General features: G+C 40.7%; 1 protein-coding gene and 1 pseudogene across 2 annotated transcripts; one reads left to right on the top strand and one right to left on the bottom strand.

Annotated features, from left to right (window-relative positions):
• Positions 1-391: 391 nt before the first annotated feature.
• Positions 392-19,844, bottom strand: LOC149840455 (uncharacterized). Of its 2 annotated transcripts, XM_090004437.1 has the most exons (3): positions 19,498-19,844; positions 8,203-8,394; positions 392-1,522 (listed from the first exon to the last, which is right to left on the bottom strand). In XM_090004437.1, the coding sequence occupies exons 1-3, from the start codon at positions 19,575-19,577 to the stop codon at positions 1,075-1,077; spliced, it is 720 nt and encodes a 239-aa protein (XP_089860563.1). In that variant the 5' UTR covers positions 19,578-19,844; the 3' UTR covers positions 392-1,074. The 2 variants fall into 2 exon arrangements, with proteins under 2 accessions (XP_089860563.1, XP_089860564.1); XM_090004438.1 differs by lacking the exon at positions 8,203-8,394 and having other exon boundaries at positions 19,498-19,824.
• Positions 19,637-24,976, top strand: LOC149840454 (pentatricopeptide repeat-containing protein At4g21065 pseudogene; annotated as a pseudogene).

The following is a 24,976-nucleotide window of genomic DNA, read 5'->3' as shown; positions in this document are numbered from 1 at the left end:
ATCAACAAAAAAATAACTGCAAAATATATAGTATTATTGTGTGATAGAACTATTTCATGTTGCATTTTAGTATGTATGGTAATTTTATTTCCTTATTAAAAAACATTGACCCATTCATATATACTTAAAGATACATCCCTGTACTAGCCATAAAGCAAAGATACAAGAGGGGCCCTGCCAACTGAACAAGAACACACCAGCATGACTTTAGAGTTCCAGGATAAAATTTAAAAGAACATGTAACGGTAACTTTCAATTAATTTTCAAAGTGCAGGATAGAATAAGAAAAAGGAGCTAAATGGAATTCTTCAATACGTAGCAAGATACACGACTTCAATGAGGGAAAAGAACAAATTACCTGTCAGTTGAATTTAACCATCATACATTAAGGTTTTGATCAATCATATGGCATGTATCAGCTACAATCATTTTGATTTACAAATGCAACAAGATGCTAGGTCTTAAACTACTGAAAGTAACAGCCCAACAAAGCCTCTCAATATAAGAGTCCTAATAAGCCACTCTAAAAGCAAAGTGCACTTATATAAATAAGTACACAAGAATACACGCCTGAATGACGTACATGAGAGATCCATCTTAATCTTTTTCAGTTAATTGTTATCCATCATCCTTCCATCCAATACCCTTCCAAGTGGATAGATATCTCAATCACTAACAATAGGCAAATCAAAAATCCCTCTGTCCACATAACAAGGTCAGATGTCTCCACTTGTGCATGTGTTCCATTGTCTCATTTCTTTACTTTCTGCACACCCCAACCAAACAAATCCAGATAAATGGATAATGTCCATCATTTTAAAATAAAAATGATAACACGGACCTTTCTCAAAGGATCACAAATGACTTACAAGCATTCACCTTGTATTCAAATCAAGCTCCCCAACTTCACGCCAGTCCTCTTGAAAACCATTTTCACTGTTCTGTTCATGCTCATCATTTAGAAAATCTTCAGGTGGTTCTTCATCTTCTCTCTGCACGTTCCCCCACCCATGAAGAATTTCTTCCATGTTCACTCCCTTTTCTTGCACTGGAGTTTCATTGGAGGTGTTCGCTTCAGCATTGCCTTGAGAGTTGAGAGTTAACACCAACCCTCACAGGTTCACTGTTTGTTGCTCCACCACGTGCCATCATCTCAGCACGTGCCTGCTCAGCTTGTGCCATAGCCATACGTAGCTTTGCCTCTGCAGCTTCTCTGCCAGCCTTCACCCTCGATTCAATCTCTGCCCTGACTTCCATGTAAGCCTGCTTCTCATCTTGCAGGAGTGCCTGCTCTATCATCAGCCTCTCTTCTAACCGAATTTCACCTTGTGCTCTTTTCCTTGTCAAGATATTGAATGCAAGAACTTGTTTCTCAAATGTGGCAGTGAACTCAGCAACCTTGATGGCAATGTTGTGGTCCCACTGCTGCACACGAGTTAGCATCTGACCTGTAGGGTCAGCATCTAATAGCTTGTCATCCTCCTCAGACTCATAGTCTGATACAACATGATAGGGCAATAGCCTGCCAAGCCAATAATGAAATGTTAACACAATGAGCTATGTGACAAATGGATTAATAATGATCTCCAATATTCAACAATTTTCAATTTCAGGAGGTGACTGAAAACAAGAATTCAGTCCTATGTCACATGGGTGCGGGGGTGCGGCAGGAGCAAAAATGTATATATATATATATATAGAAGGGGGTCGGGGTTCAGTTTTTTTTGCTGGTGTGTTTGTTTGAAGATTTGTTACCCACATTCTGCTTGTTGTGTACTTTAGATCAACGGGACAAAATTGATGAACCGAAAGGATTGGCAATCTGATCGACCCAGCCTGCTGCGTTCTGCTGACTGTCATGATTCAATCATGTCTGAAACTCCCTGGTCTTCATGAAAAAAATATAAGTGAAAGGTTTGATGTGGTTTGTTGGAGAGAGAGTCTTCACGAGGCCTACGGCGCCACTGCCACGCCACTGCCTAGGGTTCTTCAAATTTCATTTTATATACAGTTGCACACATATGACAGCTAAAAGAAATTTATTGGATTTGACATGTGAAAAATAGAGGTCTACACAAGGCTACTAGAGCACCCATCTCGTCAGGAGAAAAGTGAATACTAATAGCCACCAAGGCTCTACCACCACCATTATCATTTATTATGGAGAGAGAAAATCCTTGACGAAAAAGGATCTGGTTGGTTGAAGCATAAAGACTTCAAAAGGCTCTTGAATTTTGGTTTTAATTTTTGAGGAAGATGGATCATCATTTCCAAGTTAACAGTATGTTTTTCAACGCTGTGAATTAATTGTTTGGAGGCAGGAATAGCATGGGATGCCAACAAAGCTCGTCTGATGTTGTGGACACAAGTTGTAACGCCCCAAAAATCCAGGACTTGTAACTTTTTAGAATAGTTTAAAAAGCTTTGAAATAATACAATATGCAGAGTTTAAATAATACTTCAGCGGAAAATGATATTTTTAAAAACCACAAGTCAATGAACCTTGAGCACATTACAGCGTAAACTTTCCTTTTGTCAAATCCCGCACAACCATTGAAATCAAATGGTCTAGAAACGGAATTCAATAATTGAGAATTCGTTTGTTGAAACCAAGAAGAAGGTTACTAAAACAGTTTTATTAACTCACGGTTTAATAAAAGAGAAATTTTGAAACACACTTTATACCAAATTTACCAACATGTCCTCAGGAGCGAAACGTCAGGGAAAGAGCTATATCTTGACCTCATCACGCCATCGTGTCATCGCAGATTGTATTACCTATCAATTACCTGCCCATAAAATGGGTCAGTTTCGCTAAAAACTGGTAGGTGCACAGACATGACAATATTGAACATAATTAAGCAGAATAATTTAATATGTCAAGCAGACAGACAATTCTATAGCAATTTAATTTTCAACAGATTCACAGAGCAACTATCATGAGCACAATGCTAAAATTATTACAAGCATTTTACGGGCACAAGTAGGCTAACTATTACAAGCAAAGCACTGCACAAGAAAGTTAACTAGCAAAATGCAATGTTTCATCAACCACACACACAATTCCATAAGTATTGAACCTGTTGTACCCTATAACTTTCATACGTGCATAACTGAACACATTGTGTGATCGAATTTAAATTATGTTTCGATATTAACTGGCCAAGCGGGTACGCACAAGGCACGACTCTAGAAACAGCCTAGACTGATCCGGGGGTTTATTATGCTATGTATTTTATGATAACCCGGATAGCTGACTGAGTCCGCACCTAAGGGGACGGTCGGTGACCAAGAGAGAAATCCCCAAAGCAGCATAAACAATGGATGCATCCCAAACATGGAGAGCTACCACCTAGGATAATTATGGTAGTCTCATTTCCCTAACTCCGATGACTGGGGAAGCCGAGTCTTTTGCTCGTAACTGCCATTAATGGCCTGTCCATCGAAGTTTTGTACCTTCATGTCCTCTCTCCTGACAGGAGTCAGCGATTCGAATGAGTACATCAGGGGTAGTTAACTGAAGACCCATTCTACATACTCGGGCCTTTCGACCAATTCGAGTATCTTGCCCGTGAAGGCGGAAACATCACTTATTTAGGTGATCACAACATTTTGTTATTTGCACTCATCGAGGTTGCCACAACCTACTCATCCAATCATCGCAACGTAAGAAGACATACTTGTCAAAAAGTACGGTCGTACTTGTCAAAAGTACGACTACGATGAAAGGGGAAATAGTTCCACAAAAGAAACCCCAACAGATATTATATGCAAAAGAATTAATACAACATATCCAGGCAAGATAAGTCTTGAATTCAATTCAACAACATTTTTCATATTTCATGATGCAAGGTCATCTCGGATCTCTCGTCCGATCAACAAAGTACTTAACATGTTGTGCATGTCTAAAAGTACGCTATACTGAACCAGGGAGGTGTGTGAGCTTCTCAAAAGGAAACACCCAACACACAACTTGATAACGATCCAAAGAATAAAGGAGTGCTCATTTGACACGATTCATCCTTAAAAGTCATAATGCCACATTAAGTCATTCACGCAAGGCACAACACTATCAAACTCGCATCCAAAATCGGCATGTGACACTAGATTGATAAATAAAGAATGGGTCCTTCAATAGAACCCCACTCATTCATATGCTCATGCCCCTGATCGGGGTTACTCGAATTGGGTCGCAACTCGAATCGGGGTTATAAAATATTTCTCCCAAGTGTGCAGACTTGGAAGGACTCAAATGCAACTTCGAAATCCTGCGAGGATTAAAACTTAACTTTGCAAAAGTTGTGCCATTTGAATAGCACTGGGTTCGCAGGAGGAAACCCTCTTTTAAAAGAACTATAGCGCACAAGTGCAACTTCTAGTGTTTTGAAAACAAGTGATAACAGGATAGGCACAAGACTACATTTATGTAAGTACATATTTACCATGAGTGTGAGCATATGCAGGTTATAATATGTCAACAATCAACTCTCGACTTGCGATGCCGCACATCGAGGGAAAAACGCATAAGTAACACACGAGGTGCCAAACCATACCTTGACCACTTAGATAGGCAGACACATAAAGTAATAAGTAGTACATGAGACACGAAGTCGTACCTCACTCAAAGGAAATATGCAGGCAGAAATGTATACATGCAAACAAGAGCATATGTATTTCAAAAAGTACGAAACCACACCTCAAATTAAACTACGCAAAATAATAATCGAAGAATGAAATTGTACATCAACCCATAGGAACGTACAGGCGAGTATATATGCAAGCAATTAAGGGCATAAGTATTGCAAAAAGTGTGAAACCACCTTCAACACATAAGCAAATACGCAAATTAATACTCGAAGAGTAAAATCGTACCTCGACTCATAAACATGCAGACAAGAATAATACGCCGCGCAGAAGCAATATAAATCTAAGTACAACTAGCATGGACATCTTAATTATTTCAACTTAATTAGATCTATTGCCCCTTGTGCGACTTTACCCTACCTCGGAATGTTCTGTAGCTGCGTACGCCTATGCGTGAGGATAATACGAGGGTCCGACCGCGAAGCACGAATGGGACCTATTGCGTAAATTTGCAAGAGTGTGAGAGTTATAATAACGTAGTTGACAAAAAGAACAGAAGGGCAGTGGTAAGACCTGCCCTGTCGGCGGAATCAAAAGAGTGGTAGGGGTATCGGCCCCTGACTGACCAAACAACGAATGACAGGGGCCTCGGCCCCTGTCTGACAAGACAGCGGATGGCAAGGGCCTCAGCCCCCGCCTGACAAAACAGTGAATGGCAAGGGTCGAGGCCCTTGCCGGCCAAAACAACGAACGACAGGGGTCTCGGCCCCTGCCTGCCAAAACAACAAACGGCAGGGGTCTCGGCCCCTGCCTGCCAAAACATCAAACGGCAGGGGTCTCGGCCCCTGCCTAACGAAATAAATAAATGGCAGGGGCCTTGGCCCCTGCCTGACAATACTGGACGACAGGGGCCTCGGCCCCTGCAAAATAATGAATGGCAGGGGCTTCAGTCCCTGCCAAACAAAACAGAAACTGGCAGGGGCCTCGGCCCCTGCCTGACGAAACGAAATAATGGCAGGGGGGGTCCGGCTCCTTCCTGACGAAACAACGGCGAAATAAGGGGGAAGGTGCGACAGGGGGGTGTCGATCCCCTGCCACCCTTCAAGAGAAAAAAGAAAAAAAAAGGAGGGTGCCGCAGGGGTGACTGGCCCCCTGCCAGCTCTCCGACAACTTCAAGAGAGAGGGGGAGACGACAGGGGGCCCGTAGGCCACCTGTCGGGCCTCCGATAGATGTAGAGGGAGCGGGAAGAGGATCAGAAGGCGGGGGTGGAGAAGGTCGAGGAGATAGAGGGCGTACCTGGAAGGAGGCGCCGTCGTCGTTGTCGGCTCACTTGCGAGGTCGTCGGTCGCAGCGATTGGAGAGAGGCAGCAGCGTCGAGAGGAGAGGAGGAGGAGGAGAAGAGAAGGGAGGTGCGCCTCCCCTCCCCTCCCGGGATGCTCTTAAAGAGCTCAGAGCGATCTTCGGGGAAACCCTAAAAGGGTTACCCTTATCCTGCTGTCGAGGGGGGGGGCTGCACGGGTGAGGTGCGGCGCACAGGGGGGTTTTGTTTTTTAAACAAAACCTCTCCTGCGTCGGGTTATGAAACCCTAATGAAGAGGGGCCCGGGTCGGGTCCGGACCCGACCCGGCCCGGCCCGGGTCCAAATTTTTTTTTTTTTTTTAAAGCGGGTTTTACACAAGTGCCCCTTTATAAAACAAGAGCAGCAGCAGCAAGCAGCTGTCCAGAATTTTTTTTTAAAATTCTGCAGCCCATTTCGTAGGGCAATTTTTTTTTTAAAAAAAAATCCAAACAAAAATGGACCGAAATGACCCTGGGTGCGGTCAACGCACCCAGGATTGGGTTGACCGCACCCGGTGCCGCACCCGCGTCGACGCGGGTGCGGCACCCTGCTAGCCGAATCCCTGTGACATAGATCCAGTCCATGTCACTTGAGCACTAACACAGGTGTCATTGTCGAATACGGTAGGCCTTGAAAACTAAACACTTGGACATGGCTATACAGCTATATATATATATATATATATATATATATATATATATATATATATATATATAGGGAAATGGATACCTACAAAATACAAAACCTACTAAATGAAACATGATAAGTGAATTTTCATGAATTTCTAGTGTTTTTTCGAAATTCTGACCGTACATATGTGATCTATATGCTTGTTTTTATAGGAATCACTTCTTGGAACATTTGATTCCGAAGCATGGATAGGTTTTTATAAGATTTCAAAAATTAACAACCTACAATTTTCATAACTTCTCGAGGCTCCAAATACCATTTTTTCCATCTAAAATGCATGATCCAAGTGTCAATTTCTAGTAAATCAATCGTGTTGAACACATCTATGGAGTCAGAATTTCGAAAAAACCACCAGAAATCTACTATCATGTTTGATTTAGTACGTTTTCATTTCCCTATATATATATATATATATATATATATATATATATATATATATATATATATATATAAAGAGAGAGAGAGAGAGAAGTAAATAACTGTAAAGAAAACAAGTGTTAAAATTAATAGAAAATGCACCTGTTTTTCATTCTGATCATCAATGATTTACATGAAACATGAGCATGTAACTACAAAAATTGGACACTTCATGTCCCCAAAACTGGTCACTTGGTGTCCGAAACTGCATACTACATGTCCAAGACATCTAAAAGTGTCCTAAACTAGATACTTCATATCCAAGACACTGGACACTTCATGTCCAAGACTCCTGAAAGTGTCATAAATGGGACACTTCTGGTCCAAAACACCGAAAACTTCCTGTCTAGGACTAGACACTCCATGTCCAAGACACCTAAAAGTGTCAAACATGACACTTGCACCTCAAAAAGTCGGTGTCGGTGGCATGTCCATCCATACCTGTGTTAGTGTCCATATCCAGTAGTATCTAGAACCTAAGCGATCACAGAATTGAGTGAAGAAAGAAATCAATCACACACTACACACGATTTAATGTGGTTCAGATCTAAATGATCCTACGTCCATGACCCTTCACCTCAATGTTTTCTCTTGGTGAGGGTTGAGCTCCATTGATACACATTTATATAGAATACATGTACAAGATGGTAAGGATTCAAGGCCTATAAGAGTTCACATTTTGGAGGAGCCCCATTGGGACCACTTGGACGATTTCTCATGTGAGAGTCTCATAATTGCTTCTTGAGTTTGTTTGCTTTTCTTGGACTCCTTGATGGAGAGGACTTCTTGAATCTTCTTGGAACGTTCTTGGTTCCTTCTTGAATCTTTTTTTATCCAAATCTAGACCTGATGATTGGATCTGGATATGATATTCTAACATCCCTCCCGCAAACACAATAGCACAGGACGAACATTGAGTTTGGATTGCAAAAATTGAAAGTGAGAAACTGGTAAAACTTTGGTGAGAACATCTGCAATTTGGTTTGATGAAGGAATGTGAGACACCCTGAGTTTTTCTTTGACAACGTGGTTTGATGAAGGGATGTGAGACACCCTGAGTTTTCCTTTGGCAACGTGGTCCTGGACAAAATCTACGTCAATTTCAATGTGTTTGCTACGAATGTGAAGAACAGGACTTGCAGCAAGATAAGTTGTGGACATGTTATCTCACCAGAGGATAGGTGGTGAATGGATAGGGATGCCCAGCTCTCGAAAAAGGGCATGAACCCAAGACATTTCGGTTCTTGCATTTGCGACCGCTCTGTATTCAGCCTCTCTGCTGGAATGAGCAACTACATGTTTCTTTGAACTCCATGAAATAATATTGGGACCAAATACACAGCAGAACCTGCCCAGTCCGCATCTGAAAAGACAGAGTGAAAAAGAGGTAGACGACCTTATCAGAAGTCCATAATGAACAGTTTCTTTGAAGTACTGCATAATTTGTTTCACTACATTTCAATGGTCGACTGACGGTTGATAAATATGCTGGCATAGGCGATTAACAGGAAAGGCAAGATCATGATGATTAAGAGTCACATATTGCAATGCATTCACCACACTGCAATAGAGTGTAAGATCATAAAATGATGGCCCGTCTGATGTTAGCCGTGCAGGAGTCATAGGTGTGTGGATTGGTTTGGCCCAAGCATGGATGTCTAATGTGGGATGTCCAGAACATATTTGCACTGAGATAGAAGGAGTTCATCTGCAGATTGTACTGCTTTAATGCCCAAAAAATAATGTAGAAGTCCAAGATCCTTTAAAGCAAAACTCTAACTCAGGCGTGTGATTAAGGATTGAACAAACATCGGAGAGCAACCTGTGACTAGGATGTCATCAACATATACCAGTATATAAGCAGTTAAATGAGTTTTGCACAAAATAAAGAGGGATGCATCAGCCTAAGATTCAACAAAACCATTGCTCAGAAGAGCATTACTCAAATGTTGATGTCATGCCCGAGGTACTTGTTTGAAACCATAGAGAGCTTGATTGAGCTTACATACATGATGAGAGATCGTGAATCTCGAAAACCTGAAGGTTGTTCCATATAGACATCCTCATTAATAGATTCGTGAAAGAACGCATCGTGAAATAAGTCAGCACTCATCGAGAGCCACATAGAGAACTGCATGAATGGTAGGAGGATTGATAATAGGGCTAAAGGTTTCAAAATAATCAATGTCTTCTTCCTCATGAAAGCCCTTGACAACCAACCAAGCTTTATATCGCTCAAGAGATTTGTCGGCTTTATTTTATGGGTCTTCAAAGTCTCCATGTATACTTGTTCTGACCCTCTCTCTGTAAACCAACTTCACAATCTGCTCACATAGCTGAATCCACTACATATAGTCATGATATTGCTCCAAAAGCAAATTTCAACCAGAGGTTCAATAACAATCTTAATAACTCTGGTTGAGGACGTGGCAGAAAATTCCATCGGGGAGGTCGATTCAGGGGTCACAGTTGTAGGCGCCAAGGTGGATGTTTGAATGGCTCACAGAATACTCCAGGTGTTACCTGTTAATACTGCGAAAAAACAAATCACAAAACCCGATAGTGTCATCTCCTTTAGAGAGAGATTTCATCAGAATCACCGCCCACAACATATCATGCATCTACATCAAATTATTCAAATGAAGGTTGGTTTCCAGATTCAGGTACCTCTCACCATATGACGCCAAACTTGAACTCTCTATCCCTCAACTTTGACTATCAAAACAACGATACAATTAAAATCGATAACAGGACAAGTTTACCTATCTCTCATATTGGTAAATCTATTTTTTCTCATGCTAGTACTAAATTTGCTTTACGAGATATATTACATGTTCCTTAAATCAAGAAGCAATTACTATATGTCCAACAATTTACTCAAGATAATAATGTTATTTTTGAGTTTCACTCGTCTCATTGTTGTGTTAAGGATTCAGTAACGGGAGAAAAAATACTCTGATGAACGACAATGGATTGTACCAGGTCCAACTTAGTTCCAATAAAACAACCAATGTTGGAGAGTGTGCAACTACCTTACAGTGGCATTGTCGAGTGGGCCACCCGGCTTTAAGAATTGTCTAATAAGTTATTTTCAAATTTAGTTTGTCTTTTATTAAACGTATTGACTCTAAAGTGTATGATGCTTGTCAAAAAGCGAAACACCATAAACTTTCCTTCTAATAGTATGCATGAAATTTCTAAACCTTTAGATTTGATATTTGTTGATGTGTAGGAACCAGACCAATCTCTAATACTCAAGGTTTCAAATAATATCTTAGTTTTGTCGATGGTTTTTCTCGATTTACCTGGATATTTTTTATGAAAAATAAATCAGATGTGGCTACTATATTTCAAAAATTCAAAGTTTATGTTGAAAATGTTGTTGGCTTAAAAATCTAGCTTTTGCAAATTGATGGTGGGGGAGAATTTAAGGCCTTAGATCTGATTTTTCAGAGTTTTGGTATTGGACATCGAATTTCTTGTCCACACACACAAGAACAAAATGGATCAACTAAGCACAAACATCGACACACTGTCGAAACAAGGCTCTCCCTCATGACTCACGTCCATGTCCCTATCCAGTTTTGGCCTTATACCTTCTCCACAACAGTCTATTTGATTAACCACTTACCACTTACCACTTACATACCCCCAACCTACATTATCAATCTCCTATGAAGATTTTACTTAACCAAGATCCTAATTATACCTTTTTAAAAAAAATTGGATGTGCATGTTACCCGTACCTAAAACCTTACCGCGCTCATAAAGTAGATTACAAGTCCTCCCATAATATTTTTCTTGGCTACAATCCTAACCACCACAGATATCTTTGCCTAAATCCCACCAATCAAAAAGTCATTGTCTCTCGACATGTTATTTTTTATGAAAGCTCATTCCCTTTCTAACCATGTCATATACCACCTCCAATCAACCTCACGGCCGCAGTAGAGTGTACATTTTTGTTACCTATTAATGCCCCTTCTACTTCGTCTTTTGAATTCCTTGCCTCTACACCTCTCTTTGATATGCCACCCATACCTTCTATCGTTTCCAGTTCTCCTCCTCTTCCTTCACCACATGTCGTGGAATCCACACCCCCAACCGCCTCTATTATCACTGACCCTACTCCTCCTCCTGTTCGCACTCATCATATGGTCACTTGTGCACAAGATGTGACCCTCAAGCCCAAACTCTTCCAAGCACCCTCTACCTATTGTTCTTCTCACTAAATTATTCACTAACATTGAACCCACTACCTTTAAACAAGCCCAGACCCAATCTCGTTGGCATGATGCTACGCAAACTGAATTATTTGCCCTACTAAAAAATAACACTTAGACCCTTATCCCACCTAACCCATCCTAGAATCTCATTGGATGTAAGTGGATCTATCGCACTAAAAGGAAAACATAATAAAATCTTCACCTAGGACAGGTTTGCCTATCATAGCCAATTGGTGGGTAATGGATTTTGTTTTTTGAAAAAACTCATATATACTTTTCTTTTCTTTTTTAAGGGTATGTAGTTGATCTTTTAACTGCAATACACGAGATAGGGAGTGGGCATTGGTTTCTCTTAGGCTTGCCCAGACCTTGTATGAGGTTTTCAATCAAACGACCTGTGTGTGAACAGGTTAAGGAGAAGATAAGCCAGCTAAGGAGTAGTTGATAAGGGCATTGCCATTTAGAGAACATAGATTGAGCACTTGCTTTCCATCTTGGGTGATGAATTTAACTGGGCATGGTTTTGATCCATCAACAAATCTATATAGATCATATAAAATCATCAGTGGGATAAAATGAGATTCTCACAAACAATAGTTGTATGTAGACAACTTTGTGATCAGGAAGTACTATACAGTAGTTGGAGCAAAAAGAATAGAACTTATCTCTGAAGTTGAGCTTGTTGATGTTGACGCAGACATGATGCCCAGGGTTGGCTCTAATACCATAAACGAGCACGGAATTGAATGAAGAAAGAAATCAATCACACAAACACTACACACGATTTAACGTGGTTCGGATCCGAACGATCCTATGTCCACGACCCTTCACCTCAATGTTTTCTCTTGGTGAGGGTTGAACTCCATTGATACACATTTATATAGAATACATGTACAAGATGGTCACGATTTAAGACCAAGAGTTCACATTTTGGAGGAGTTACATTGGGACCTAAACAGAGACGATTTCTCATGTGAGAGGTCTCTCTTGTGTGAGAGTCTCATAATTGTTTCTTGAGTTTGTTTGCCTTTCTTGGACTCCTTGATGGAGAGGACTCCTTGATGGAGAGAACTTCTTGTTTGTTTTGGACTTCTGGAATCTTCTTGGATCCTTCTTGAATGTTCTTGGTTCCTTTTTGAATCTTCTTGGGTCTAAATCCAGACCTGGTAATTGGATCCGGATATGATATTATAATAGAACCAACACCTCAAACATCAACAAGTGTCTAGGTAAGATAGGCTAAACATTATTTTCCAATTTAGAAGGGATCATTCATCATCTATTGGTAACAGATTCTCCTCTTTTTGTTCCTTTTTTATCTCCCGATTGTTTTCCTAACATTTCTCCCTTCATTTTGGAGAAATTACTCCTCAGCATAATCGTGCATTGGAAGATGGCAAGCATTCTTAGCTCCATAACTGTCCCTATCGCACCTAAACTTTGTGGAAATCTTACAGACAACAGCTTTTGTACAAGTTACACCTAGGCTACAATGAATTTGTGTGGAAAGAGAGATTATGCACTCTGTCAAACCTTAGTCTGAAGTGATGGGATGGACAACCATTTCTTTTGAAAACAGAACGGCTAGGATTGGTTTAAGCCCAAATCAGTGCCACACAATTAATTCATCCTAAGAAACATAACAAAGATATTGAGACACACACACAAACACATGTGCAGGGTAATAAAGCAGCATGCAATATGTTAAAGACAGCACTTAACATATTGCATGCTGCTTTATTACCCTGCACATGTTTGTGTGTGGCACTTGTTTTATGCATATCGTGTGATACCCTAGGTGTTGAAATTCGCTTTTTTCTGCTGCTTTTATTTTATTTTTTCAAATCGAGTCATATTTGGGCAGGGTTTTTTTAGTCCGAACTCCAAAGGAATAATACATTATAGAATACAAACCCTTATTGATAGAACTTGTGAGGGTACGGGCATGAAATGAGACAAGCAGCTCATGATTCGGCTCTGATTGCTCATGAAGTGCTTGTACAAGCTCATAAAACAGGCATAGCGAACTCAGATACCAGCTGCTTATGAAGGTTACCAAGCTTCACTTGTGTAGGGTTGTTAACAAAATTATACAATGGTGCAAGATAGTTGAGGTGGGCTTGGAAAAAGCTAGTTGTTGCTCAATTCCTGCTGTAATCAGCAATAAATGTGTGTGCTTGTGTATATATTTAAATGAACCAAGCTTGGCTTATCAGGAGCTCAGTCTCAGGTTGGATCGCCATGAGCTCGAACCAAGCCAAGCAACCTGAGATTGAACAGGCTACTCTTTGCTCACTTAGATTGTTTACCAGCCCGAGTGTAGTTTTTTAATGTAGCTTGAGTGTCTCGGACCGATCTTTCGGAATAGGATAGGTGCAGTGTGGAGCTCTACTGAGTGAAAAATGCATCAACTGTAGGAACGTGCAGTGTGCGTTGGCTTGATCGGTGACGTGCGGTGGTAGCATGGCATGCGATAGGCAACGATATCGTCGTTAGTGCATCATTTTATGGTGGCACAAACGTGGAGCGTTGTTTGGTTAAGTAGTGACAGCGGATCAGAGAATGTTGCCTTTGGAGATTTGGTTAAGAACCTCTTGATTTGTAAGAGTTTCTCATGCGTAGTGGTTGGACGCACGGGGGTGCGTATGGAATAGGGCTAATTCCCCCAGAGATCACATTAGGTGATTCCAACCAAGTATGGTGACTCGGAGCTAGACGAGTGAATGCCTAGGCGCCGGCGAATGAGTATGGGTGGTGCTCTTCGCTATGGTGTTCAATCATCAACTGGTCTTTGGACTGGGGGCCGAAAAGTCTTATTCCTTCGGTGGCGAGGTTTTGCTATGTCGTGCACATGGAGTTGCAATACGCTTCATGGCACGCAAGGATAAGGCAAAATTTGTGCCTCTTTCAGAAGTGATAGCTGATATGGGACAGCTATTCACTAAGCGGCATGGACTACATGGAATGAACATTTGAAAATGCGTTTGATCAGCTTCCGCTAGGCAGCTGCGCACGGGGTGGTGTGCAGGGCCAATGAAAATGATTCAACACATGAAAAGGTATTGGTATGCGGCCTTTGGCCGTTAGGCTAGGCAGCTTGAACAGCTTGACGCATTGCGGGTTTGCAAAACATTCTATGCCCGTGACAGAGCGATAGAAGGCTTGTGGCGGTAAGGAAGGACCGTCGCGCCGCACTGGCTTATTGAAAAAAGTAAGCATGTGATAAATTAGCATCAAAGCAGAAAGATTCACGGAGACCTTGTTGTCCATTGTGTGCGACACTGAAGAGGACAATGATGGTTTATCTTGGTTACGCAAATTTTCACAACTGAAGTGTGGTTGACCGAGCACAGAAGCAAGATGTTGGCAGGATGGTACGGAATATCTTGTCGATGATAAGCAGAAGTGTAAGGTTGTTGTTCAGTTGACTAAGGGAACGTAGATAAGCCAAAGATTTCTACCAGTTGTGCGTTAGGCTCACAGGTAGAGCGTTATGTTTGCCTTATGCATGCAGAGAATACATGTTGGATTCGATTGGATGGATTTGCACATTTTTGTATGTGAGACTCAATCAAACTTCTAGATTCTCTCTCCAGATTGTGGGTTAGCAGAGTGTCCACGTTGAGCAAGAATGCTCGTTCTTTTGGTCTCTTGAGTTGGCAGATCCTCAATGGATTGTGTGTGCAGAAAAAGTTATTGTTCGTGGCTCGTTGGTTCTTGCAGAAACGTTTTGCCGACTTTAAGAGAGAGTTACAGCATGCTGGCTTCGAGAGAGGAGTTCCAGCGTTGGGCCAAAGGTGCCCATGTGAGGACGAGTGCCCAGGAAGACGCTTTGAAGGACCACTTTGGGGTGATACGCAAGAAGGCATCCCCCACTTGAGGACTAGTTTGGACCATTGAAAAACTGCAAGTTAGTGCTTAAGGGAGTTGATATCCCTATGGCACGCATTGGTGGTCATCTTTCTCTACGAAGATCACGAAGGGCTTGGAATTGAAGGCACCCCAGCCATGCGCATGAAGACGGCAAGTTTATCGTGCGAGCGAGGATGACCTGCTTGTGTATGAGACTACACTGGAGTCTCACGAGCAAAAGATGCTTGATGTTGATAAAGCAGAAGATGTCTAAGCGATCGAAGATGTGTTAAAGGTATGGGACTTAGCGTGTTAAAAGTTGCAGTGATGGTGGATGTAAACCAGAATAAGTTGAGTAAGCTGAAGAAAAAAAGTAAACCAAAAATAAGAACAAAGAGAAATTGGTATATTAGTGAAGACTCTGTTCTTACCTACACCAGCATTGTCGAGGATGACAATGGTTTTGGGTGGGGGAGAATGTGCCAGGCCGATCTTTCGGAATAGGACAGGTGCAGTGCGGAGCTCTACTGAGTGAAAAATGCATCGACTGTAGGAACGCGCAGTGTGTCTTGGCTTGATTGGTGACGTGTGTTGGTAGCATAGCATGTGATAGGCAACGATATCGTCGTTAGTGCATCGTTGTATGGCGGCACAGACGTGGAGCGTTGTTTGGTTAAGCAATGCCAGCAGATCAGAAGATGTTGCCCTTGGAGATTTGGTTAAGGACCTCTCGGCTTGCAAAAGTTTTCCACGCATAGCGGTTGGACGCACGATGGTGCATGTGGGTTAGGGCTAATTCCCCCAGGGATTACATTAAGTGATTCCAACCGAGTATGGTGACTCGGGGCTAGGCGAGTGAATGCCTAGGCGCCGACGAATTAGTTTGGATGGTGCTCTTCGCTATGGTATTCAATCATCAACTGGTCTTCGGACTGGGGGTTGCAAGTTCTTGTTCCTTCGGTGGCGAGGTTTTGCTATGTCGTGCGCATGGAGTTACAATACGCTTCATGTCATGCAAGGCTAAGGCAAAGTTTGTGCCTCTTTCGGAAGTGATGGCTGGTATGGGACGGCTATGCACTAAGCGACATGGACTACATGGAATGCACATTTGAAAATGCGCTTGATCAGCTTCCTCTAGGCAGCTGTGCACGGGGTGATGTGCAGGGCCAATGAAAATGATTCAACACATGAAAAGGTATTGGTACGCGGCCTTTGGCCATTAGGCTGGCCAGCTTGACGCATTGCGGGTTTGCGAAACATTCTATGCCCATGAAAGAGCGATAGATAGGCTTGCGGCGGTAAGGAAGGACCGTCGCGCCGCACTGGCTTATTGAAAAAAGTAAGCCTGTGACATTGAGAATTGCTTGTTTTAAGTTGTCATTGACTTTTCTATTACAATATGAAATTATCCATGACATATGATAACCAAATTCCACACAATTTTAATTCAACATTTGTTTAGCTTCATTAATATCATGAATCTTCACTTACTGTTATTACTAATGAAAAAGATGTCTAAAATCAAAATTGGGATATTTCTTATCTTAGCAATGACTGGCTAATGAGATATATTTTAAAAAATTTAAGCAACAATGACAGATTTTTACAATATCAGAACAATGCCAGAGTTGATAATTTATAGTGCTAGTTACAATATGCATTTTAACAGGAAAGTATTTGGTACCCTCATGGGTAAGGAACCCCCTAGTTGAAACTCATAAGGGAAGGTTGTTTTGACCAAATCTAACTTCATGAATGTGTTCATCATGGTCAAAATAGTAAGAATCGACTCTTAGATCATATTTTTTTGATGTACAAATATGCTTTTATGAAGGTTGAAAATTTGGTACATTTTAGGCCATTGACTTTTCAAACCTTTAAAAATCATATATGCATGTTAGCATGACATGATCCAAGCATCGATTTCTACTAATCCAAACATGTAGATCATATCAAGAGGGTCAAATTTACAAAAAAACATTAAAAATTTAACAATATTACATTTTTTCACTAGGAAGTTCCTTACCCATGAGGGTAGCAAACATTAACCCCATTTTAACATCGACTAGCACATAACCATCTGCAATGCTCCTGTAGGAGTAAGATGAAAAAAATGTGTGGATCCAAGAAGTCTGGTTAAGAGACCATGAAAATTATATCATGAAAAAATACTACCATGGGTTAATTTCAAAGCCCAAACATGCAGAAATCCCCAAATCAATGCACCTATCATGAAACTCATTTCTTTGCAACCTCAAAACAAGAACAACTTGGGAAAATGCTATGCAGATCAAAAGCATACTTCAAGGAAAACTCTAATAGTTTACAAGATATCAAAATACCAATATAGCAGATACAGGTGCTTCTCAAAGTGCTCAAAAAACAAAGTTCTGTATGCAATTCTAACCGACAATCCACATTCAGTAAACATATGAAATGGTAACAACCTGGCAATAAGAACACATAGAAGAATGGATTTCATGAGGTAGCAATCTGAATTTTTCAATATTGATTTACTAGTAAACATGACTGAAAAAAAAAACAAAAGATAACTAACCCTCTTGTTCAAAAAAAAAAACAAAAGATAGCTAACCCTCTTATTCAAACTCAAAAACAATCCTAACTAATCCCTTATATGAAAATCTTAAGAAATCAATCACCATTTGTTGTGATCCAGTCTAAGAATGGTATCAACTAGAAGACGAGACAGGAAAACAAGGTTGCATGAAGTTCAAGGAAAGCAACGCATGGTAGTGAAGGAGATATTGGCTAAACTAACATTGAAGATAATCATATCAAGACTCTGAAGGAAGAGGCTTCAATGAGTGCAAGGCAAACCTCGCATTCTACACAGCCATGCTGAAAAGGATTCTGATGCTCATAACCTGCCACCTGACAACATGACTCTTCAATCACAATAAAATCTTCAAAGTTTGATGGCCAGTGCAAGATGGAGATATCGTGCAGACCAATTAATGCAGTTCAATGACATTTTCTGAAGAACATATGGTTGGATTTGCAGGATTCTTTAGACAAAGATGCAATTCAGTGGTACTGACAGGTTGAACAGAATGTCATTGAACTGGAGAAAAGCCATCCCAATGGCCGAACTAAATATAAAGACTATGCTGAGGAAATGGTGAACTTGTCAACAAATTCATCCTAGCATGAACATCAGACAGAGTTTGAATGCTTCTCAAAGCATACTCCAGGCTCTCTTATGAAAAGTTGTGCCGAAGGACCATGTTACAGGTGTGATAAAAGATTCATTTCATTCCAGGACATAAATGTGAGTCCACACAATATTTTATAGCAGAAGGGGATGAAGAGGGTTGATAAGAAAGCTATGAGTAACCCATGTTTCAGCACAATGCTGAAAAACAGCAAAAAATGGCCAGCTGGGAAAAATGGTAGCAGCTGCAAGCAAGGTATCAACAACTCAACAGACAAGGTACACCAAGCGGAGTAGAAATGCAGAAGGTACCGACCTAATTGGGTTTTCTATTTGAATCCTATTATGTTCTCCATTTGGGGAATCAGTTAGAATGGGCAGACACTTTCATCTAGGAACTAGTATCTTCATTTGGGTAAGATGGTAGAATTCGTTTGGGGGATCAGTTAGGATTGTGTTCTTGAATTTGAATAAAAGGGTTCCCTGGTCACCATTTGAGATCTTTGGGCGGGCTTTCTAAGTTGTATATGAAAAAATGGATTGAACTTCATATTGGTTACCTCTTAAAAGGCCAATTCTTTAAATTCTTCATTACAGATTGTTACAGAAACCCTAGAAGAAGGCAAGCCATCAAGAATTCAATCCAGCAGAGCAGCAACGGGACAAAACAATAACATACGGATTGAAGCAACGGAATCCTCCAAATCATGACCCCTCCCACCCCACCCCCCCAAAAAAAAAAATTCTCAAAAAAGACATTGAGAAAAAGGGAATCATCCTTTGCCCGCAATCCTGAAATTCAATCAATGATTTGCATGAAAGACCGGATCCCTCATACCATAAAAAGCACAAGAGCAATTAATGGCCATATGACAATAACGACGATGACAATGGCGACGACATCGACGATGACATTGCCGGCGATGACGATCAAGTCCAGAAAAGGAAAAAATAAATAGAGAATCGCGAGCAGGAGGAGGTCGAATAGTCCAAAACAAAGAGCTGGAGAAATCGTAACGAAAGCAAAAGCCCAGAATTAGATCCAACAGAAAGATAAAACCTAGAGAGAAAGAAAGCGGAAACGTTTTACCAACAAACTACAATGTCTCACGAAGAACCCCTCAAATTTCCCAATCTTAAACGGGAGAGAAGCCTCAATCTAATACCAAGATGCGGACAAAGAAAAAGCCATAGAGGAGGAGGAAGAGGAAAAAACCTCTCGCAGGAGTCCTCGAGGGAGGAGAAGGGGCGCTTGACGTCAGGGTAGCAGACGCGCCAGGCATCCTGCTGCGCCATTTCGAGCTCCGACTGAGAGCCCTGCCGCGATATCGCCTTCTGCTGCTGCTGGTGGGAGGATGGCTGTTGCTGCGGAGGGGATTGTTGGTGGTGCTGCTGCTGAGGTTGTTGATGCTATTGTTGGTGGTGCTGATGTTGCTGCTGATGTTGGGTTTGGAGGTGGGAACGGAGGAGGCCAAGGGTGCGGAGGTGGGCGTCTATGTTGGAGGGGAACCTGGAGATGGCCGGCTGCTGCTGCTGATGCTGCTGCTGTTGTTGCTGGTATTGCTGCTGGAGCAGCACCAACTGCTGCTGCTGCATCATCTGGTGCTGCGCCATGGCGTTCGCCTCCTCCGTTTCGGACCCAAAGCCCTGCCCTGCACAGTCCCCACCCACACCCCCTTAACGCTTTTGTTCTCTGCCTCACTGGTCTCCCACTTGCCTTCTCCCCTTCAGGTTGGTCAAAATGGGTCGGATCGGGTTTCGTGAGACTTAGATTCTGAATTGGATATAGGCTACGTCACAGTGATCCTCTCCAACTTAACCCACGTGCCGTGTCCTCTTATGTGCTATTCTTATTGTGAAATTACACAAGAATAGTGTGTTCCGCGTCTTTTTAATTGTGCCCTTGTGACACATAGTTTAAGGCCCAAATTGGAACTATGCTTGAGCTTATACCAATGCTTGGAATCCCAAATGTGATTTGAAGTCATATAATTTCAAATCGCACCACCCTGTGATTTGGAATTACATGAGAGTCTCTTAAAATTTGATTTCAAATCACATTCAGTTTTTTATTTGCAGGAGATTCTAAGCCACATGTTTGGTTGTCTTTACAAATGAGATTCGTTCTCTCATTTGCTTGAGAGTCCAAATCACATTTGAAATCAACCAAACATAATCTTGTTCAGCAAGCTACTATCCAAGGAGGTTGGCATGGTGAGATTGGGGAGTTGGGTCAAGGCCGTGGGTGGTTGAGGTTCGAATCCTTCCGGCTACATCCCCTTGTGTAAGCCAATGCGCGACATAGGCTCTTAGGTCCAGGGTCGTAGCTTTAGAGTTTTTACTTCTTTACAAGTTGATTCATGATTTAGACCTATGCCAAAGGTCAGGGTCACGTGGGAGGTGCAGAATGTGGAGGAACTCATCTGCCGCGTCTAAACAACATTGTAATGTTAGTAACATCACCCCTCTATTACGTTTGGAACTTGGAAGCAGGGAATGGGGGTGTTACGAAAAAAAAGTCAAGGGAAGGAGTCCACCGACTCTCTCGTTATCCTCTCTTTCTCTCTCTCTCCTTTGCAGGCCGGGCGAAGCTATAGACGACCTGCCACTATTTTTTTTTCTCTCTTTCATTTTCTTCTCTTTCTTTGTTCCTCCCTCTTCTTCTTCTTCTTTGTATTGATTTTTATTATTTAAGAGTTTTTTTTGTTAATTAGTTTTTTTAATCAAATTTTTTAAATTATGATTTTTTATAATTAATTTGATTAAGATTTTCTTTTATTTGATTAGAGTTTTTCTTTGATTTTTTATGATTAGGGCTTTAAATCAATTTTTCTAAAACTTTTTATAGTTAATTTGATTAGGGCTTTTCTTGTATTTGATTGGAGAATTTTTTTGTATTTGACTAAGGCTTTTATTGTATTTGGTTAGGGTTTGAATTAGGAGTTTTTTTATTTAATTTTATGGCTTTTTATTTAGTTTAGTTTTTTTTGAGTTATTTATGATTTATTTTATTATATTTTAAGATTAGTTAATTTGATTAGGGTTTTTCTTGTATTTGATTAGGGATTTTTTTTTCTTTAGTTAGGGTTTGAATTAAGATTATTTAATTTTATGGTTTTTTCTTACAGTTTAGGGTTTTTTTTTGTTTATTTATGATTTATTTTATTATATTTTAAGATTTTATAATTTGATTAGAGATTTTTATTTTTTTAGTTTTAGGGTTTGAATTAGAGGTTTTTTATATTATTGCATTTTAAGTATTTATGATCTAATAGTATTTAATAATTTGATCTTTTATAGTTAATTTGCTTTTAGTGTTTAATATTTTTATGATAAACTTTCATAATTAGATGTCATATGACATTGATTAAATTATTTATATATAAAAAAATATCAATTCTTATTTTTTCTCAAATTCGAAACATTTTTAGGTCCAATTCGAGATTTTAAATTTTAAACATTTTTTATGTTGTGGTATTTGGATCCAATTTTAGATCCATATTTAGAGCAAAAAATCATAATAAACTTGTTAAAACATATAAATTGGTGAGTGGATCGGGTCATACTATCCAAAATAAAATAGTATGACCCATTATTCATGATTGTCCAAGTTGTTTGCACATCGTCATCAAACAAAAAATATTTAGAACACAACATTCATGTATGGTCCAGTTATTATAATTTTGTCCAATCCTGAACAAGCCATCAAACAAGCCCTAATGTACTAAGCATGAAGCCTTTCAAAAAGGCATAAAGAGAAGCAATCAAGACATTGAAACAAATGGAACTTAAAAATAATTATATCCCATGTGGTAAGCGGGGTCTATGTTAAGCTGAAGGCCCATGATCCAATCCCTCAACCACATGGGGGCGAGTGTTGTTTTGGTAGGGGTTTGCCTAACCCCAACTTGCCTTTCAAAAAAAAAGAAAAAAAAATGAAACTTAAAAGTAGATTTTTTAATACTAAATGTTTTTTTAAGATTATTGCCCAATAATATACATCGCGCCTTGGTTTTATGACAAATTACAAACTTAATATACATTACGGAACTTTGTTTTTACATTGAAAAAAGTACTCTCTTATTATGCAAAAAGGGAGCTTTTTCATAACATCTTAAAAAAAAGGTACTTGGTTTCATGATTCTAAAAGCAATCTAAGAGCCAAGTAATTGAAATTTGTAGAAGCTTGTGGTGACCATGATTCAGACATCGAGTCCTAATTCAAATGAGTTGCGTTGTGAACTTGTGATTGGTTTGATCCACATCTTTTTGGATTGAACACAACCAAGTGATTTGATCAAGAGTTTGCTTCTTTAAAATGGTATTTAACTTCTTCTTTTTATTTAAACGAGTGAGTGTCACTTTGTATTGTTATCACACCGTTAAGGCCAAATAAGTAACTTTAGCAAGAGAAGTGATGCAGATGAGAAACACAGGCGCTTCGATTAAACGTAAAATCCCCTAAAGAATTCCCGTTTGAGAGTGACCCAGGAATTTCTGATAAGCCAATCCTTTGCTGTGTTTCTGCAACGTCTACAATCTCAGGATTACTTAACGACAAAGATAAAGGAAAATATGATTAAAGAAGGGAAATTTTATTCAAAATTTTCTTTGGTAAGGATGAGATGGAAATTGACAAAGAAGACATCTCTGGGTTGATGGTATGTACAAATTCTGTGGAGTGATTAAGAGTCTTGATTTAGGTGATGGGTGTTTGGTATTTCAATGATTCAACACGCACCCAACCCCAGAAATCGTTTGCTGGAACTTTAGTAAACCATCAAACACCCATTTCTGATTGTTTGTGCTACTTGGGTTAGCAAAATCTTTTTGTTCACCTTTTGTAGTATTCCTTTCGCATCATTTCTAGATTGATAAAGATGATGGACACAATTACTGCACCAAATTTAGCAACCCATCTTGCTTATCCACCTCCCCATCTACCAAAAGATCTCCCAACTTCTTCTAGATGGCCTCGACCTCACTCTCTGCCCATTTCTCTCGTCCAAGAATGCAAGCACTTGCATCACATCAAGCAGCTTCAGACCAGAATCATAAAAGAAAACCATGCCCAAACCGACGTTCTCCTTGCAAAGTTGGTCGAGCGTTTGGTCAATTTATCACATGTAGACTATGCCCGCAAAGTGTTCGACAGAATGCCTGAGCCAACTCCCTTTGTCTTCAACACCATTATCAGAGGATACACATCGAGCGATGCCGGTGATGAGGGGATGCGTTTCTTTATTCAGATGAGGCAAAGAGGTGTCTTGCCTGATAATTTCACGTTCCCCTTCCTTCTTAAGGCATGTGGTTGCATCTTTGAGGGCAGAGAGGTTCATGCCCACATCTTCAAAACAGAAAATCTAGCGTCCGACGTCTTCGCGCAGACGTCGCTCATCAGTTTTTATTCGAACAATGGAGATCTTGAAGACGCACGCAGGGTGTTTGATAAGATGCCCAGTAGGAACACGGTCTCGTGGACGGCGATGATTACCGGGTACATGCAGCAGCAGAGGTTCAGTCAGGGGCTGGCTCTGTTTCACGAGATGTTGGTTGCAGGGATGGAGCCAAATGAGTTCACTCTGGTTAATGTGCTGTCTGCTTGTGCACATTTGGGAGCCTTGGAACTGGGAAGTTGGGTTCATGGGTACATTGGTAGGAATGAAGTTTGTTTCAATCAAGCAGTAGGTACTGCCCTTGTAGATATGTACATGAAGTGTGGGTGCATCCAGAAAGCTTCGGATGTGTTCGACGAAATGCTCGATAAGAGTATCTACACATGGAATGCCATGATTGGAGGGCTGGCTATGCATGGCCATGGAGAAAAGGCTCTTGATCTCTTCAGGCAAATGCAAGAATGTGATGTAAATCCAGACGACATCACGTTTGTTGGAGTGTTGTCTGCATGCAATCATGCTGGTCTGGTGGAGGAGGGCAGGGAGTTCTTTCATAGTATGAGTGATAGGTACAGGGTTGTGCCCAACGTCAAACACTATGGATGCTTGGTGGACCTTCTTGGGAGAGCAGGTCATTTGGATGAGGCTTATGAGATTGCGCAGAAGATGCCGATTGCACCCAGTGGAATCTTGTGGGGGGGCTTGCTCTATGCTTGTTATATCCACAAAAATGTTGAGCTAGCTGAATATGTTATGGAAAAACTCATTGAACTGGATCCTTACAATGGCGGAAATTACGTGCTTATGTCAAATATCTATGCATCTGTAGGAATGTGGCAGGATGCTGCAAAGGTGCGGAAGTTCATGAGAGAAAGAGGGATTCAAAAGGTACCTGGTTGTAGTTCAATTGAGGTGGATAACATAGTGCATGAGTTCATGGTTGGAGATAGCACTCACCCTCGATCCAAGGATATTTATGCGATGCTAGACGATGTTGCCATGAGATTAAAGGCTGAGGGTTATGTTCCGAAGACCAGCTTGGTGTTGCACGATCTAGACAATGAGGGTAAAATGAATGCTCTCTGCCATCACAGCGAGAAGTTGGCTATCGCCTTCGGGCTTATTAGCACAGGTCCTAACACTCCTATCAGAGTAGTAAAGAATCTTCGAGCTTGTGATGATTGCCACCTTGCAACCAAATTGATCTCCAAGATTTATAACAGAAAGATAATTGTCAGGGATCGGAACCGTTTCCACCATTTTAAGGATGGGACCTGCTCTTGTGGTGACTATTGGTGA

This window comes from Nuphar pumila, chromosome 4 (genome assembly GCF_984573655.1).
Source record: "Nuphar pumila chromosome 4, dmNupPumi1.hap1.1, whole genome shotgun sequence".
Lineage (NCBI taxonomy): Eukaryota > Viridiplantae > Streptophyta > Magnoliopsida > Nymphaeales > Nymphaeaceae > Nuphar > Nuphar pumila.
This window is presented reverse-complemented; position numbering and strand designations above follow the sequence as displayed.